This window comes from Panthera leo, chromosome B3 (genome assembly GCF_018350215.1).
Source record: "Panthera leo isolate Ple1 chromosome B3, P.leo_Ple1_pat1.1, whole genome shotgun sequence".
NCBI lineage: Eukaryota > Metazoa > Chordata > Mammalia > Carnivora > Felidae > Panthera > Panthera leo.
In genome coordinates, this window is record NC_056684.1 from 7,061,900 (window position 1) to 7,076,577 (window position 14,678).

At 46.2% G+C, this 14,678-nt stretch overlaps 1 protein-coding gene across 1 annotated transcript; it reads left to right on the top strand.

Moving 5' to 3' along the window:
- The first annotated feature begins 1 nt into the window (after position 1).
- MRPL46 (mitochondrial ribosomal protein L46) lies at positions 2 to 9,585 on the top strand. The gene is made up of 4 exons (XM_042941049.1): positions 2 to 304; positions 1,599 to 1,788; positions 2,562 to 2,735; positions 9,205 to 9,585. Exons 1-4 carry the CDS (start codon positions 77 to 79, stop codon positions 9,456 to 9,458), a joined length of 846 nt encoding a protein of 281 aa, XP_042796983.1. The 5' UTR covers positions 2 to 76; the 3' UTR covers positions 9,459 to 9,585.
- The last annotated feature ends 5,093 nt before the right edge of the window (positions 9,586 to 14,678 follow it).

Genomic DNA, 14,678 nt, shown 5'->3' on the forward strand with positions numbered 1-14,678 from the left:
CGCGCTGCCTTGTGGGAGCATGGGATTGGCCTAGGATGCCGCGGGGAGCCGCGGTACCTTGTGGGAGAGCAGAAGAATGGCGGCGCCCGTAAGGCGGACTCTGTTAGAGGCGGCGAAGGGCTGGCGGCGGTTCGAGGGGCACTGGGCCGGTAGCCTTGGCTCTCGCAGCCTGGCCCTTGCGGCCGCACCCTTGAGCAGCGGGTCTCCATGGCGCTTGGTGGGCGCGTTGTGCCTGCAGCGGCCACCGTTGGTCTCGAAGCCGCTGACCCCATTGCAGGAAGAGATGGCGGCTCTGCTACAGCAGGTAGGATTGAGGCGCAGCTCACGGCTTCTAGGAGGCTCTTGGGGGAACCAATAGAGACACGTGGGCCTGGGTTCCATCACGACTCCGGCACCAGTTAGTCCGAGTGTCCTTGGGCAAGTCTTATCTCCTCTCAGAACTTCAGGGTATTTACCTGCGCACTGGTATCTACCTTCCTTGGTTGTTTTGGTGCATAGAAGGCGTTCATTAAAAGATAGTTTGTTTTCCTTGTTCTTTATTGTCACGTTAGGCAGCTCTTGGAGAATGGTTTCCCTTTTCATTGCACACGCTAGGTATGCGGTGGTGAAGAAGACGGACGTCTCTCTCCTAGGTCGTCAATAATTTAGAGAGGAGAGAGTCTGATGTGATGTTTTAGGAGAAGGCAGTGGGCACATCGATAAAATGGTGCGATCAAGGCTGTCTGAGGGCCAAGTGAGAAAACAAGGGCAAGTATTCAGTGTAGTGGCTGCGAGAGGCTTAAATCCCCTCAGATACTGACTGAAGGTGGTTGTTTTCCCAGAGTCTGAGATGTTTTGCGTCTTGGCTACTGAGAGTTCGAAACTTTAGTTTGTGCTTTTTACTTGGTTTATTAGTTTATTCTGCAAACACTTTATTAATCATTTTATAGATAACCCATTACCACCTGCTTTGTACAGACACTGTGCTAAGTGGTAGGCACGCAGTAGTGAGTAAGACAGACATGCCTTTGGTTTTCAGACTATTCAGTCTAGCGGAGGTGGACCAAGTCAGTATCCAAATAATCACATGACTGTATAACTGCAGATCTTGTTAAGTGTCATAAAGGAAGATACAGGATACTGTAAAAGGTTTAACAGGGGTATCTAATTTGATTTTATGGGCGGTGTCAAGGAATATCTCCCCAAGAAAGTGATATTTAAATTGAAATCTGAAGGATAAGCAGGGATTTCTTAGAAAAACATGAGGGACAACATTCTAGGAAGAGGGGACAGTGCCTGTACAAATTCTGTGAGGCAGGAAAACCCATGATGAGATTTTGATAGAAGACTGACAGGACCGGAGCATAGTAAGTGGGCAGGAAATGCCTGTCCCAGTTTTCTGTTCTTTGAAGCAGCTTGACCTTCAGTCACCTTCTAACATTTAGCAAATGTAGCCCAAGCCCAAAGTGCAGGTGACCTTTCTTCTTTGGTTCTTTTTCCATGGTGTTTTGATTGTATGTCTGGTTATGATGAGTGGTAAAGTTCTTTGTCAAGCGTGCTATAGCTCTGTTTTCGACTCTGCCTGTGGTTTTCTTTTTTTGTCCTTTTAATTTTCCCAGATTGAGGTAGAGAGAAGTATGTATTCAGACCATGAGCTTCGTGCTTTGGATGAAGCCCAGCGACTGGCAAAGAGGAAAGCTGACTTGTATGATGAAGAAGCAGATGAACAGAATGTACTGTTGGTGCAGGATTTGGAAGATGTATGGGAGCAGAAATTCCTACAGTTCAAACCTGGAGCTCGCATAACAGGTTTGTGGTCTTTTCAGGCCAGCAAGAGACAAGGGAAGGGGGTGGTTAGGTATTTTGGTTCCCAGACAGAGAACATTTGCTTAGCCGTTACTTTGTGTTGTAAGTAACAAGTAATTGCAAAACTTCTTTCAGGTTGGCGAAGAATAAATTATTTTCCCTGTTCCTCACATCTGCGCTAATATCATTTTTAAAGGCCTTTGTTATTTTTGAGTGGGAGGTAAGGGTGCTGGTGGGATAGCCTCTTCTCTCTCAGTTGAACTTCATGAATGTTACCTGAGTTTAACTCCAGTTTGTGAGTGAGAACAGGAGGGAGATTAAACCTTTCCCATTAGTTTCCTGTGTTTTATCTGAAATCCTTCCTAAAGCAGAGGATTGAGCCCTCTTATCTTAGTTCATACGTGAAGACTGAAGAACAGAGAAAGTCGGGCCTAGTGAAGTCAGTAATAGTGTCAAACCCAGCGAAGTTGTGGTGTTTGAAGTAGTGTGGGTGTAGCTTCTTTTCCAAAGGCTCAAAGAACTTTGTGTTGTGCTCCTCAAAGGAGAAGTTCAGCTTTTGGTCTTCTCTTCTTACATTGTAGTTTTCTCAAGATTGTGAGACCCTGCCCTGAAAGAGGTACGAATTAGATGCGTCAGGGTTGTAATTTGATTGTAAGAGGACAGATGTTGTGGCTTCGAGGTACAGTCTGCCTCAAAGGAAGATTGTAAAATTCTGTTCTCCTTGGTTCTGGCAGATCACAGACTTCTTGTCTTTTTTGACCCCCTTTTCTTCACAGAAGCTGATGAAAAGAACGACAGAACCTCGCTGCACCGGAAGCTAGACAGGAACCTTGTTCTATTGGTCAAAGAGAAGCTTGGAGACAAGGATGTGTGGCTACTTCCCCAGGCCGAGTGGCAGCCTGGGGAGACCCTCCGAGGAACAGCTGAGCGAACCCTGGCCACACTGTCAGGTGAGTTCTCTGCCCTCCTCTGAACCTCACAAGACTCCCTTCCGACTCAGTCCCAGGCTGACTTACGAGGATGGCTTTAAGGGTTGGAGGTGGGTCATTGATGGAAACTTTGATGTCTCTAAACATTTCAGCTAGAAAGAATTCTTATGTCTTCTTTTCTTTCTTTATATTATAGCACATCGGTCTTATTGATGGCAGAAGAAACAATTCTTTCTTTCACTTGTAAAATGTATTCGCTTTATTGAACTCTATATATTTTTTTCTACGCTTTGTGTGGGTTGAATTTTTTCCCCCCTAAAATCTACATTTTCATTCTCTGACTACTAACATCCACATGGCAGCTGCTTCTGAAGGGAAAGGAAGAGGTCCCTCTACAGGTTTGGATCTTGAAGTTTCAGTCAGTGGCCCTTTTCTTTATAAAGACTCTGAGGGTCTTAGTGCCAAACCAGGAAGGTTGGAGAAACTGCTGGCTTGGCCGAGTGGATCTTGTTGTTTGGCCTTCACCTCGTCTGCGGAACTCAGGAGTGTGGTTGTATGTCCTTCCTCCCCGCATGCCTCTGTTTCCGCGGACCGTTGTTGCAAAGTGGTGCTTCTTCGTGGTTGCCCTTCATCAGTAAATTTAACAACTGCTTTCGTAGCTGAAGAGCGGAGAGCTTCAGCTTCTCAGTAAGACTTGTTGTCTTCCCAACAGAGTATAAAACATTCATCTTCAGGTTTCCACGCTTTTACGTATTCCACAGGGATGGATTGTTCTAGTACTTTTCCTGGTTTCGTTGGCCCAGATCTTCTCTTGAGCCCACTGTTGTGAAATACTTTATCGTAGTGGGTCGCTACGACGGATCCTGCCGTCTTGGTGGGTCCTACTCGTTGCCTTCGGTGGGATTTCTGTCTCCATTTGGAACACCAGTGAAACTAACAGTGCAGACAGTATTTGCAGGATCAATATCTACAGTAAAATGGTTTTCAGTTTTTACACCACTGAAAGCTTCATTATTTATTGTTCATAAAACAGATCAGGAGTTGCTGTTTGGCTTTCTCTTTTCCCACGTTTTTGATTATTTTAATCTGGATTTCTTGAGGAAGTGGATTTTCTTTAATCTCTGCATAGGATGGATGTTTTCCTGATCTGCTTTGTGTAGAGTTATCTTTTCCTCTTTTTTTTTTTTTTTTTTTTTTTTTAAGCTACAGCATTGTGCTGAGAGGCTAAATGACATGAAGTGTCTTTAGCTCTTTCATATTTAGAATATGGTCTGTCACAGATTCACTCTTTAGCCCATACTTCAGATCTTGAAGAAGTACTCAGCCTTCTAGAACCTCTGTTTCTAAGTCACTGTGTTCTAAAATTAGCTTTGAAGTTTGAGTGTCTCTTTGAAAATGAGGACATTTTTCATTTCCTTGGCTGTCTGCTGTCATTTTGAGGAAGATATTTTGGTGGCTCAGTATTTGACAGACTGTATTATCCTTGATGAAGCTGTTTCTCCTCAGATTTAGGTTCTGCCTCAGGGCCCAGCACAGAGGCAGCCAATTGAAAAGTACCCAGACTTTCTATGAAAGAGGCTTATTTGCTTATCTTCAAATAGTTGGCTTGAGGGGCAAGCATTCAATTCAACACAAATCTAGGGGGCTGCTCAAATACCCTCTGGGGACGCTGGCAGGCCCATCCCTGTTCCTTCTCTGCTTCCCCCCACCCCCATTTAAAATTTTAGTGTGTACTTTCAAAAGTGAGAATCCTGCCACGCTCAGCTTGCACCTCTTCTTATCCTGGCAGCCTTGCTTACTGGCCCGACACTTAACTCAGTTACCCAGCTAGAAACCTCAGAGTTCTCTTTGGCTTCGGTCTGACCTCCAGAGCTTCTTGAGTCCTGTCTGGTCTGAATATTCCTCTCTTTATTCTCACAGCTTTAGCTGTCACCCCTTTTGCTTCTCACCAGATCAGGGGTTCTCAGCCTTGGCACTGTTGACATTGGGGCTGGGTAATTCTTTGTGGGGGCTGTTCTGAGCGTCGTAGGATTCGGTAGCATCCCTGACCTCTACCTGCTAGATGCCAGTAGCACTCGCCCGTCCTCCACTCCCCGTAGTGTGACAGCCATGACAACCAAAAATGTCCCTAGATGTTGCCACGTATTACCTGGGGAGTCAAGTCACGGTCGTTGAGAACCACTGCACTGGACCTTTGAAATAGTTGCCCAAAAAGTTCCCCCTTGCTTTCATGTCATGCTCTTCAGTGTTGCCAGAATGAGCGTTCAGACACAGGTCCCTTGTCCCTTCTCTGCCTGGGTTTCCCATAAAGGTTCAGACTTTGGAGCATGGCCCACAAATCCGTTTGCTCTGGTCCTGAGGTTGCCGGTCTTCCATCTGGCCACACATCGCCGTATATTCTGAATTCCAACCCAGCAGACCTTCTGCGTTCCTCGAATAACGTGGTCATGTGTGCGTCTCTGTTTTGTGGCATGCTGGTCTCTGACCGGAGCGGCTTACTCCTCCCTGGTCTGACTGTTCAATTTTGAAGACTCAGCTTGTACATTGTACCTTCCGTGGTAGAACCTTCTCCAAGCCCCTTGGTAGACAGAGCTACTCCTCCTTCTAGGCTTCCATAGAATTTGTGTGTGCCTTTATTCATTTTATGCAACAAACATTTACTCTGAGCCTGCCGTTTGCCGGATGCTCTTCAGGCAGTGGGGTCACAGCGACGAACAGGACACTACCCCAGCTCTGTGCGAGCTTGTGTTCTAGTGGAGAATACGCCCTTTCACTTCCTCCATCGCCTGGCAATTGTTTATCGACACATTTCTCTCCCCAGCTAGAATTCTGACTCCCTTGGAGGGACGGACAGTATCTGTTCTTCCCCATCATCCCAGCTCCCATCAGGTACCTGGCTCACTGCTCGCGTGTTTACCGAGGATGTAGATTTGGCAGGATCGGTTCCCAGTCACCTTACTTGCCCTGCCACCGGCACAAGCACGTGCTAACGAAGCAGCAGCCCCGTCGGGCCTTCCCCAATCTGCAAGAGAGGGGGTGAGACAGAATGGAGTGGGTGGGGACCTTAGCTGTGCTCCCATGTCCTCAGCTGTCACCTAGGAGGTGGCATCTGGGTTTCTCGCCAGGATCACTGTGTTCAGATCCTCTGCTTCTCTCACACAGTCATGACTGATGCTGGCTCAGCTCTGCCTCCTGTGAGCCACGTGGACAGGCTTCCATCTCGGCACCCACTTTCCTCCTTTTAATATTCCTGTTGCAATAATTAAATGTGAGGGGAAATGTATAAAAGAGGTACTGACATTAAATGGGTGCATAACAAACAAAATGTGTTGATTGCAAAGTTATTAAAATGGTAAATAATACAAAATGATTAAAGTGGCGAAGAAAAGCTCACGAAATATAAAAGTATATGTACGTGTAAAAGTCGGAGTCCATTTATTTCCTGCTTGTTGGCACCTCCCTTCCCAAGTCCTTCTGCAAGATGGAATTCCTAGAGGTGGGCTAAATGCTCAAGGATGGCCACTTAACGATTTGATAAGTACGACCCAGTTGTCCTGCAGAGTGTCCGTAACATTTGACCTTTTCAGGAGTGGTGTAGTGGAGTGTCTGTTTGTCTAGACCCCACCAACATATGTAATCATCTCTTTTTAATTTTTGCCTATCTTTGTAAAACATCTCTTCTGGATTAGGGTTTTCCTGATTGCTAGTGAGATTGACCATGTTTTCAAGTGTTTATTGGCATTTCAAGTGTTTATTATTTGTGAGTGCCTATTTAAACTTTTTTAATGTTTATTTTTAAATTTTTTTTTTTAATTTTTAAAATGTTTATTTGTTATTTTTGAGAGAGAGTGAGAGAGAGACAGAGCACGAGCAGGGCACGGCAGAGAGAGAGGGAGACAGAATCTGAAGCAGGCTCCAGGCTCGGCTCTGTCAGCACAGAGCCCAGTGCAGGGCTCAGATGTCATGAACTACTAAATCATGACTTGAGCCGAAGTTGGATGTCCAACCGACTGAGCCACCCAAGCGCCCCTGTTTATTTATTTTTGGAAGAGGGAGCGAGACAGCTTGAGTTGGGGAGAGGCAGAGAGAGAGGGAGACACAAAAGCCAAAGCAGGCTCCAGGCTCTGAGCTGTCAGCACAGAGCCTGATGTGGGGATTGAACTCACTAACCAACTGCAAGACTGTGACCTGAGCCGAAGTCGTATGCTTAACCTACTGAGCACCACGGCTCCACTGTGAGTGCGTATTTAGATTCTTTGCTCATTTTATAATGAACCATTTCTTTTTTCATATTGTTTGGCTTATATTTTTAATCTGTTTTTCCAGATTATAGAGAAATAATACATATTCATTGAAATAAGTGAAAAATTCAGGAAAGTATAAAGAAACTTTCTAATAACTCCATCACCGGTAGATACCCATTGCTGACATTTGTGTGTGTGTGTGTGTGTGTGTGTGTGTGTGTGTGTTGCAGGTGAGCTCACCTCATACATAAATTCCTCATGTGATGCTAATAGTGTTTTTTGTTTGTTTTGGTTTTAGTATTGAGAGAAGCAATTCATTATATGTGGTGCCTAGTAAATGTAATATAGGATAAGAAATAATTTTCTGTCTCAGAGCAGTTACGCCATTAACACTTTTTGGTGTATCCTGTTAGAAATCACAAGCACAGGGGTGCCTGGGTGGCTCAGTCGGTTGAGCGTCCAACTTTGGCTCCGGTCATGATCTCTCAGTTTGTGGGTTCGAGCCCCACGTCAGGCTCTGTGCTGAAAGCTCAGAGTCTGGAGCCCTCTTCAGATTCTGTGCCTCTCTCTCTCTCTGTCCCTCCCCTGCTCACACTCTGTCTCTCTCTCAAAAATAAATATTAAAAAAAAATGAGAAAACAAAAAAGAAATCACAAGCACATACATATCCTGTCCGGTTTTTGTTCTCCACGTAGTAGGAACACGGTTCCATGCCTCCGTTTTCTCAGCTCGTAAGCATCTCTCTGTATCAGCGCGGGAAGCCATAGCTTACGCTTTCTGACACCAGCCAGTGGTTTCATAATAGGCTTGTACCGCAGTTCTCCTTACCAGTCTGTTGCTTTTTACAAATAAGCTGGAGTGAGCATCCACTAATACTCGCCTTTGCTCATGTGCGCAGAGAAGCCATCTGGGGGGATCAAGTTCTAGAAGCAGAGTCTCTGGATGAAAGGGTACGCCTACTTGAAATTGATAACTCTCATCAAAGGTGACGGTTAATACTAATTTCTACCCTGGCAACATACACGAGAGTGCTGGTTTTTCTCTTATCCTTGACAGGCAGCTTATAGCTCAAAGTTTTGGGATTTGGGTAATAATGACACGTTGTTGTTTGAATTTACGTTTCTTTAATTGAATAAGACTGAGCATCTTTCAAAGAGTTTATAGGTCAGTGATATTTATTTTTGTGTGGAAGGTCCTGTTTATATGCTTAGTTCATTTTTCTTCTAGATTTGTTGGCTTCTTCCTCATTGATCTCTAAGTACTTCTTACACCTGAAGATATTCTATTGTGGAGCGTGTCAAAAATATTTTTCTCAGTGTGTCATTTTTATCTTTCACTTTTATGCTTTGTTTTTCCTGGTAAAAATTTTATGTAAATACATAGTTTTCTGTTCTGATTTTTTGAATTTTGTGTCTTGGTTAGGGTTTTCCCTCTCGAAAATGATACGGAAAGTATCCCACAGTTTTTTCTAGTACTCTTTTGGCTTCTTTTTTCATTAACGAAAAACTTGAAGAGACAGAACAATTCAGGAAGTATTAAACATCCGTGATCCAGAATGAACAATGCTTTTATGAAAGTTAAATGTCTGTTGTTAAATCTTGGGTCTGTATGGTGTCAATTTTGATATGAGGACTGAGATTGGTGGAATCCAGCTTTATTTTTCCTCTTCAGCCAGTTCTCCAGATGCCATTTAGTAATTAATGCTTGGTTGGGGTTAACCCTTCGTTATAGATTGCAGATAATATCTATCCATCTGTCTTTGTCTTTTAACTTTGGTTATGTTTTCACCCTACGGAAGTCAAATTGGGTCTTTTTCATGCTTTTCAAGTAACCCTCCCTTTAAGAGGCTAATGAGCTTTGCTTTACAGATACCAAGTGTCTCGGTCCTTCATCAGCAGACAGTGGCCGGGCTGAGTCTAGAAGCTTGGTGCTGTGACTCCAGGTAGTGGCATTTGAACTGCATTGCTGACTTCAGTTTGAAGGCAGTATCCTGGCAAGTGTGATGGACCCAGCGCATCTGGAGCCGGAGCCCGAGGCCACGGGCCAGGAGCATTTGGATGGAGACGGGAAGAGGCTCTTCAGGAATGACCCTCATCCTTACTCCTCACTCCTCACTCCCAGGGATTGCTTTTACCTCTCATGGGAAATGGCTCTCACAGAGACCCCCTGTGACTTGGGGAGCCAGAGTGAACAGGTGGGTGTGTCCTTATCTTCCAATTCTGTTTCTTCCCCATCCCCCCCTTCAGAAAAAAAAGTGGAAGCCAAGTTCCTGGGAAACGCCCCCTGTGGCCACTACAAGTTCAAGTTCCCTCAGGCAATGCGGACCGAGAGTAGCCTCGGGGCCAGAGTATTCTTCTTCAAAGCGCTGCTCCTAACCAGAGGAGACTTCTCCCAGGCCTGGAAGAAGGGCCAGCATGTCTGGGTCTGTAAGGAAGAGCTGGGCGACTATTTGAAACCGAAGTACCTGGCCCAGGTTAGGAGATTTCTCTTGGACCTCTGACTAACAGTGCTGCTGTGGACAGTGCTCGAACAGGCCTGCGACCGGGGCCTCAAGGACACTATGTGCTGGCTCCGTCTTTGCAGGGAACATCGTGCAACCAACTCAGAAATAAACGAGTTTATTCTTGTGTGGGTCTTGGCTGATTTCTCCTTTGAGAATGACTGGCTTTTCCCTGTGAAGAGAGGGCCGTCTCTTAGGGCGCCTTTCGCTTGTGTCCAAGCTGATAATTGAGTGTTGCGTTACTTCATAGTGAATCAGCTGGCTCCCTGGGCCCAGAAAGAGAACCCAGGGAAGGAAACTGAACTTCTAAAAGCCTTGAGGTCTGTGAAAGCTTCTAGGCTCAGGCAAAAAAAGAAAAAACGAGTTCTGTGCAGTGTCTTAGCCTCTGTCCATTTTGTGTTTTTCTCCCTTTGTACTTGATATGAAAGTCTAGCCTAGGAAATAATTTCTTCCTTTGTTTTTTTCTTTTGGTTTTTATTTTCTTTTTTCATTTTTTTTAAACATTTTATATTTAAGCAGAATTTAATCATATCTGTTCTGAGTCATGTGAATAAGCAGGTTGGACTTATCTCCCTTTTATCAATGGTGGAATCTTGGCCGCACAGGACTTGGCCCCAAGTCTTAACGGCACTGAGGGTGCAGGAGGAGAATGCTGATCTCTTGCCTCTGCGTTGGGGCTCTTGATCCCTCCCTGTGTTGCTTGAGTCATCACTGGTCGCTGGCACACGGAGGGCACCCAGGGAACATTTGCTAAATGAGTGGAAGAGAGGGAGCGTCTCAGGCCTGCCTGTGTCTGCACAGGATAGTGGTTCCACTAGCAAGGCTCCCTGGCTCCCAGTCCTGGCTCCCAGCTCCCTGGTTTCCTCTCACACAGCCTTCTGGGTTGAACAGATGGGCCCGTGTGATGTAAGCTAGCGGACTGGGATTTCTGTTTCTGCTTCAGACGTAGCCTTGTGTTCTTCCCCGGGGTCAGGGAGATTGCTTTCCGAGGTCAAAGTTGAGGTGTCTCCTCCTGACAATGCCCTCCTTCCCATGTACCTCCTGCACGTGCTCTTTCCCCTCATTGCAGATGGAGATGTCCCCTAGCTGAGGCTTGCTGATTTCATGGGCAGTAGTGCCACCCTGGGAGTGAAACCTGGCCACCAGGAGAGGGTAAGTCCAGACAGGACCAGGAGTGCATTTCTCTTTCTGGGATTTGGAGTGAGTTGTAGAGGTGAACATATTTGCCACCTCAGGGAACTCCAGCCTAGAAGGGAAGGGATCCCCAGGGTGAGGTGGAGACTGTTTTTAAGACTGTGATGTCATGATTTATATGTGTGTGTGTGTGCGTGTGTATAAGAATGTATATTTTTGTTCTCTGTACCTATTCCTTGCACAGAACTCCTATGCAATTAGTGGTTTTGAGAGCAATCAAGTTGTCTTTTGTTATGTTAACGAGGTGAAGTTTAGAAAGCCCCTTGGTAACCTAAGGATGGGAGCTGATTGCTGGGGAAGCCAACCTTGTGACCGAGAGTTGGAACTTTTAGTCCAACCCCGTGACCTGGGAGGGAGAAGGGCAGGAGTTGGAGTTCAATCACCAGTGGCCAATGATGTAGTCAGTCTTGCCTATGAAATGAACCCTTCATAAAAATCCGAAAGGATAGTGGATGGTCTTCTGACAGCTTCTGGGGTTGGTGAGCACATGGGAATTTGGGGAGGGTGGCGCACTCCAAGACAGCATGGTGTTTCTGTACCCTTTCCCGTAGCTTGCCCAGCGTATCTCTTCTATCTGGCCGCTCCTGAGTTAGGTCCTTTGATAATAAACCAGTATTCTAATAAGTAACGTATTTCTTGGAGTTCTGTGAGCCAATCTAGCAAATTAAGGGAACCCAAGATGGGAGGTCCTTGGAACATCTGATTGAACCAGTTGTCTGGAAGCACAAGTACCTGGACAGGAGATTGGCATCTCAGGGATTGGAGGGGGTGGGGTGGGGTGGGGGAATCTGGTAGGATGGAGCCCTTAACCTGTGAGATCTGATGTTCCCTCCAGGTAGATGGTATCAGAATTGAGCTGAATTGTAGGACGTGCAGCTGGTGTCTGAGGAATTGCTTTGTGTTGGGGAAAAACTCACACGTTGGAATTGGTACCAGAATCTTAATGACTGTTCTTAAGATGCTCCGTTTTGTTATAAAGTTGCTTCTTTAATGGGAAGTAACACATATACAATTGGTAAATAGAGAAATGGTGTCAGGATAACCCAAAATTAGGTTAGCTCCTATAACATTTTCCCCAGAGCATTAATATTTTGAAGTGTTCGGGGACAGGATTGAATTACCTTAAGAAAAAAGCTACGAATTATATAGAAGTGCCTTCTTTTATTACGAATAGTGGCTGGTTTAGTAGCTTCAAAAAGCACTATTAGCGTTTCCACCGTGTTAGGCTGTCTGGGGAAATGGCGCGGAAAGAAAGATGCTGGGAAGGCATCCCCTTTGTTTTACAAAACTGATGAGAAAGCCCTTTCCTGGATCATGTTTTTTATTTTGATGGAAGTAGTCTCTGCACGTCAGGAAGAAGCATGAGGCCGGGGAGTAAAGGTGCGAGGAACCAGTGCACACGCCAGTGGGAGTTTAACTGCAGCGGTATCACTGGGTTTGGTTCTGTTTTATTTGTGCTCTGGCTACAAAATCCCATAGCTTCTGCGTGGTCTGCCCTAACCCCCTTTCCCCAGAAGCCTTGTTATTTTTGGAGTGTGATTTTACAAAATGCAAGCTTTTTTGGCATTAGAGTTGAAATGACTGTGTATGCTGAATGCCAGCCTGAATCTTCCATTGGCTGCCAGACATGACCAGAAAATTGTTGCTAGTGTATCCTTAGGGACAAGATCTCCAGGGAGCCAAGAGGTGGTGTTCTCTGTGTTTTAGGGGATGAGCACCTTCCAGGAAAATGGTAGGAGGAAGTTAAAAGTAAGCTGTGGGTTTTGGGGGTTAGGAGTTGTTTGAGGTATGTTTGTGCACCCTTAGAAGAAAATGCCACTTAGAAGTGAGAACGCCCTTAGAAGCCTCTCTGGAAGTTGAGCCCCGACCTGGTCATTGCTCCCCAAGTGATTTCCAGTCACTTCATTTTTGTTTACCTTTGCTGGTTCTATGGAGGAAATATTACCACTCTTATAAACTTGTTTTCCTGGTAATTTATCGTCACGAGTAAGTTCCTCCTGTGCCTTTCTTGCTTCTGTACTTAGCACTTTATAAGACAAGGAGTTGTATGTCTGGCTCCAAGACCTAACTGAACTTCCAAATCCCAGGACAGAGACTGCCTTATGGCCACACTTAAAAAAATATATTTTAAGTGAATCAGCCTCCTTCCCCTTAAGTGTTGAACTTCCTCCTGGGGGTCAGGAAACCTGGGTTTGGATTTGTCTTATGACCTGAGGCAAGTGTCAGCCAAGAAGGAATTCATTGAAAATTTAAGCAAACAGGCATTTTATTTGGGCGATTAGTTCTGCAACTTGGGATACACAGTCTCAGGTCAAAAACCTGACTGTCCTGAGGAAGACAGAGGGGCGGAGTGAAAAAGGGGAAAGGTCACAAGTACAGCTCTCCTTCAGGGTCCTTTATGCAAAACAGGGATTAATGCTAGGTTAGCTGGGATTACTTGGGTTAATATGCAAATGAGGGATTGAATTGGTTCCTTTCAAAGTGAAGAATGGGGTGATGAGTAAGTGAAGTCCCCGCTGAGGGCTTGTAGCTGGCAGAAAGTTCCCAGTTTCTCCCATGAGGACGGGCCTGCACCTCGACCCTATTTCATTTTTAAAATGTTTATTTTGTGAGAGAGAGCGAGCGTTGCACACATGAGCAGGAGAGGGAGAGAATCCCAATCAGGCTCCGTATCACAACCGTGAGATCACAGCTCAGCCTGAGCCAATATCAGGAGTCGGAACCCAACCGACTGAGCCACCCAGGCACCCCCCGACCCTATTTGAAAGGACGTTCTCTCAGCTAGGCTGGCTTGCTCCATCCTGAAGTCTACACAAGTCTCTGTTGACAGGGTGGAGAAACTGAACTAGTGTCTGTACCCACAGCATCCGTTTCTGTCTAAACCAGTAGGGCAGGCGTCATTATCCCTGCTTTATAGATGAGGAAGGAGACTCCAAGGGGCTGGTTAATGTGTGTAGCGTGACTCACTAGTGCATCGTGGGATCAGAGTCTGAACTCCGATCTGTGCACCAAACTAGTTCTTAAGTTCTCTTGACTTTACCTTTCTCATCTGTCAGAGGAAGACGGTATTATTTCTCAGGTAATGTGATACTTCATGTGAAAATACTTAGCACTGCGCACGGCTCGTAAACACTAAGTAAGAATGTTTCCCCTTTCCAGTGTATTTAGGCTCCTGAATTCTCTGGAGCCCCCTGTGTCCTCTTTAGCTTTTGTAGCTCCCATTTCCCACCTTGTCCAGGTGCTACCTTGTGGCAACCAAGCGTTTCTGACCGGTTTGGAAAGGGACATGGGAAATTGGAGATTAATGGATTCCAGTAGCCCTTTTCAAATTGGGTGGGTCGCACATGTGACTGGTTGGGCATGCCAGCACTGTCCCACCCGGGCCAGGAAGTCCAGAGCTATTGCTAGGCGCTGGCCTGTGGGGCACCAACAACAGAGTGGACTTGGGGGCCCATCCTCTTACCCCAGCAGGGGGAAAACACAGCTTAAAAGGTCAGCAACCCAGTTATTAAGAGCTCACGGGTCGCTAAGCTGCAAGTACACACAGCAAGATAGAGGCCATTTGCCTAGAATCTTGGGGTGGCCTTGTACCCCCCCTTCACTGCGTTTCCTGGAAACCTGGGGGATAACCCGTCACTGCAGGCTGTCAGCCACCACCCCCACCCCCACCCCACCTTGGAATGTCAGCGCTTCAGACCACAGGAAGTGAAGGGGGGAATTGCTCTTGTTTCCAGGAGAGGTGTCCCGTATACACAGGCTCAGGGATAGGTCCAGACAGCTGAATCACTGCCACAGCCCAGGGCCTGAAGCTGGAGGTGCCCTGTGAGTCTGGCTGGGGACGGCCAGGGAGGCACTAGTCCAGAGCAGGGGATAGGTGCGCGCGCGCGCGCACACACACACACACACACACACACACACACACACACATCAGCTACCTTGTCTCAAGTCACCCTCAGATGGGCTGAAGGAGACAGCAGCAGGTTTTGTTTGGGGGATCCGGCAGTACAGACACACCACTGGTTGCTG

Bases quoted from the DNA above. Each gene is read 5' to 3' on its own strand.
- MRPL46 (XM_042941049.1), top strand. From the start codon at position 77: ATGGCGGCGCCCGTAAGGCGGACTCTGTTAGAGGCGGCGAAGGGCTGG. The intron at 305-1,598 runs GTAGGATTGAGG...TAATTTTCCCAG, and splicing joins TGGCGGCTCTGCTACAGCAG to ATTGAGGTAGAGAGAAGTAT. The intron at 2,736-9,204 runs GTGAGTTCTCTG...CCCCCCCTTCAG, and splicing joins AACCCTGGCCACACTGTCAG to AAAAAAAAGTGGAAGCCAAG.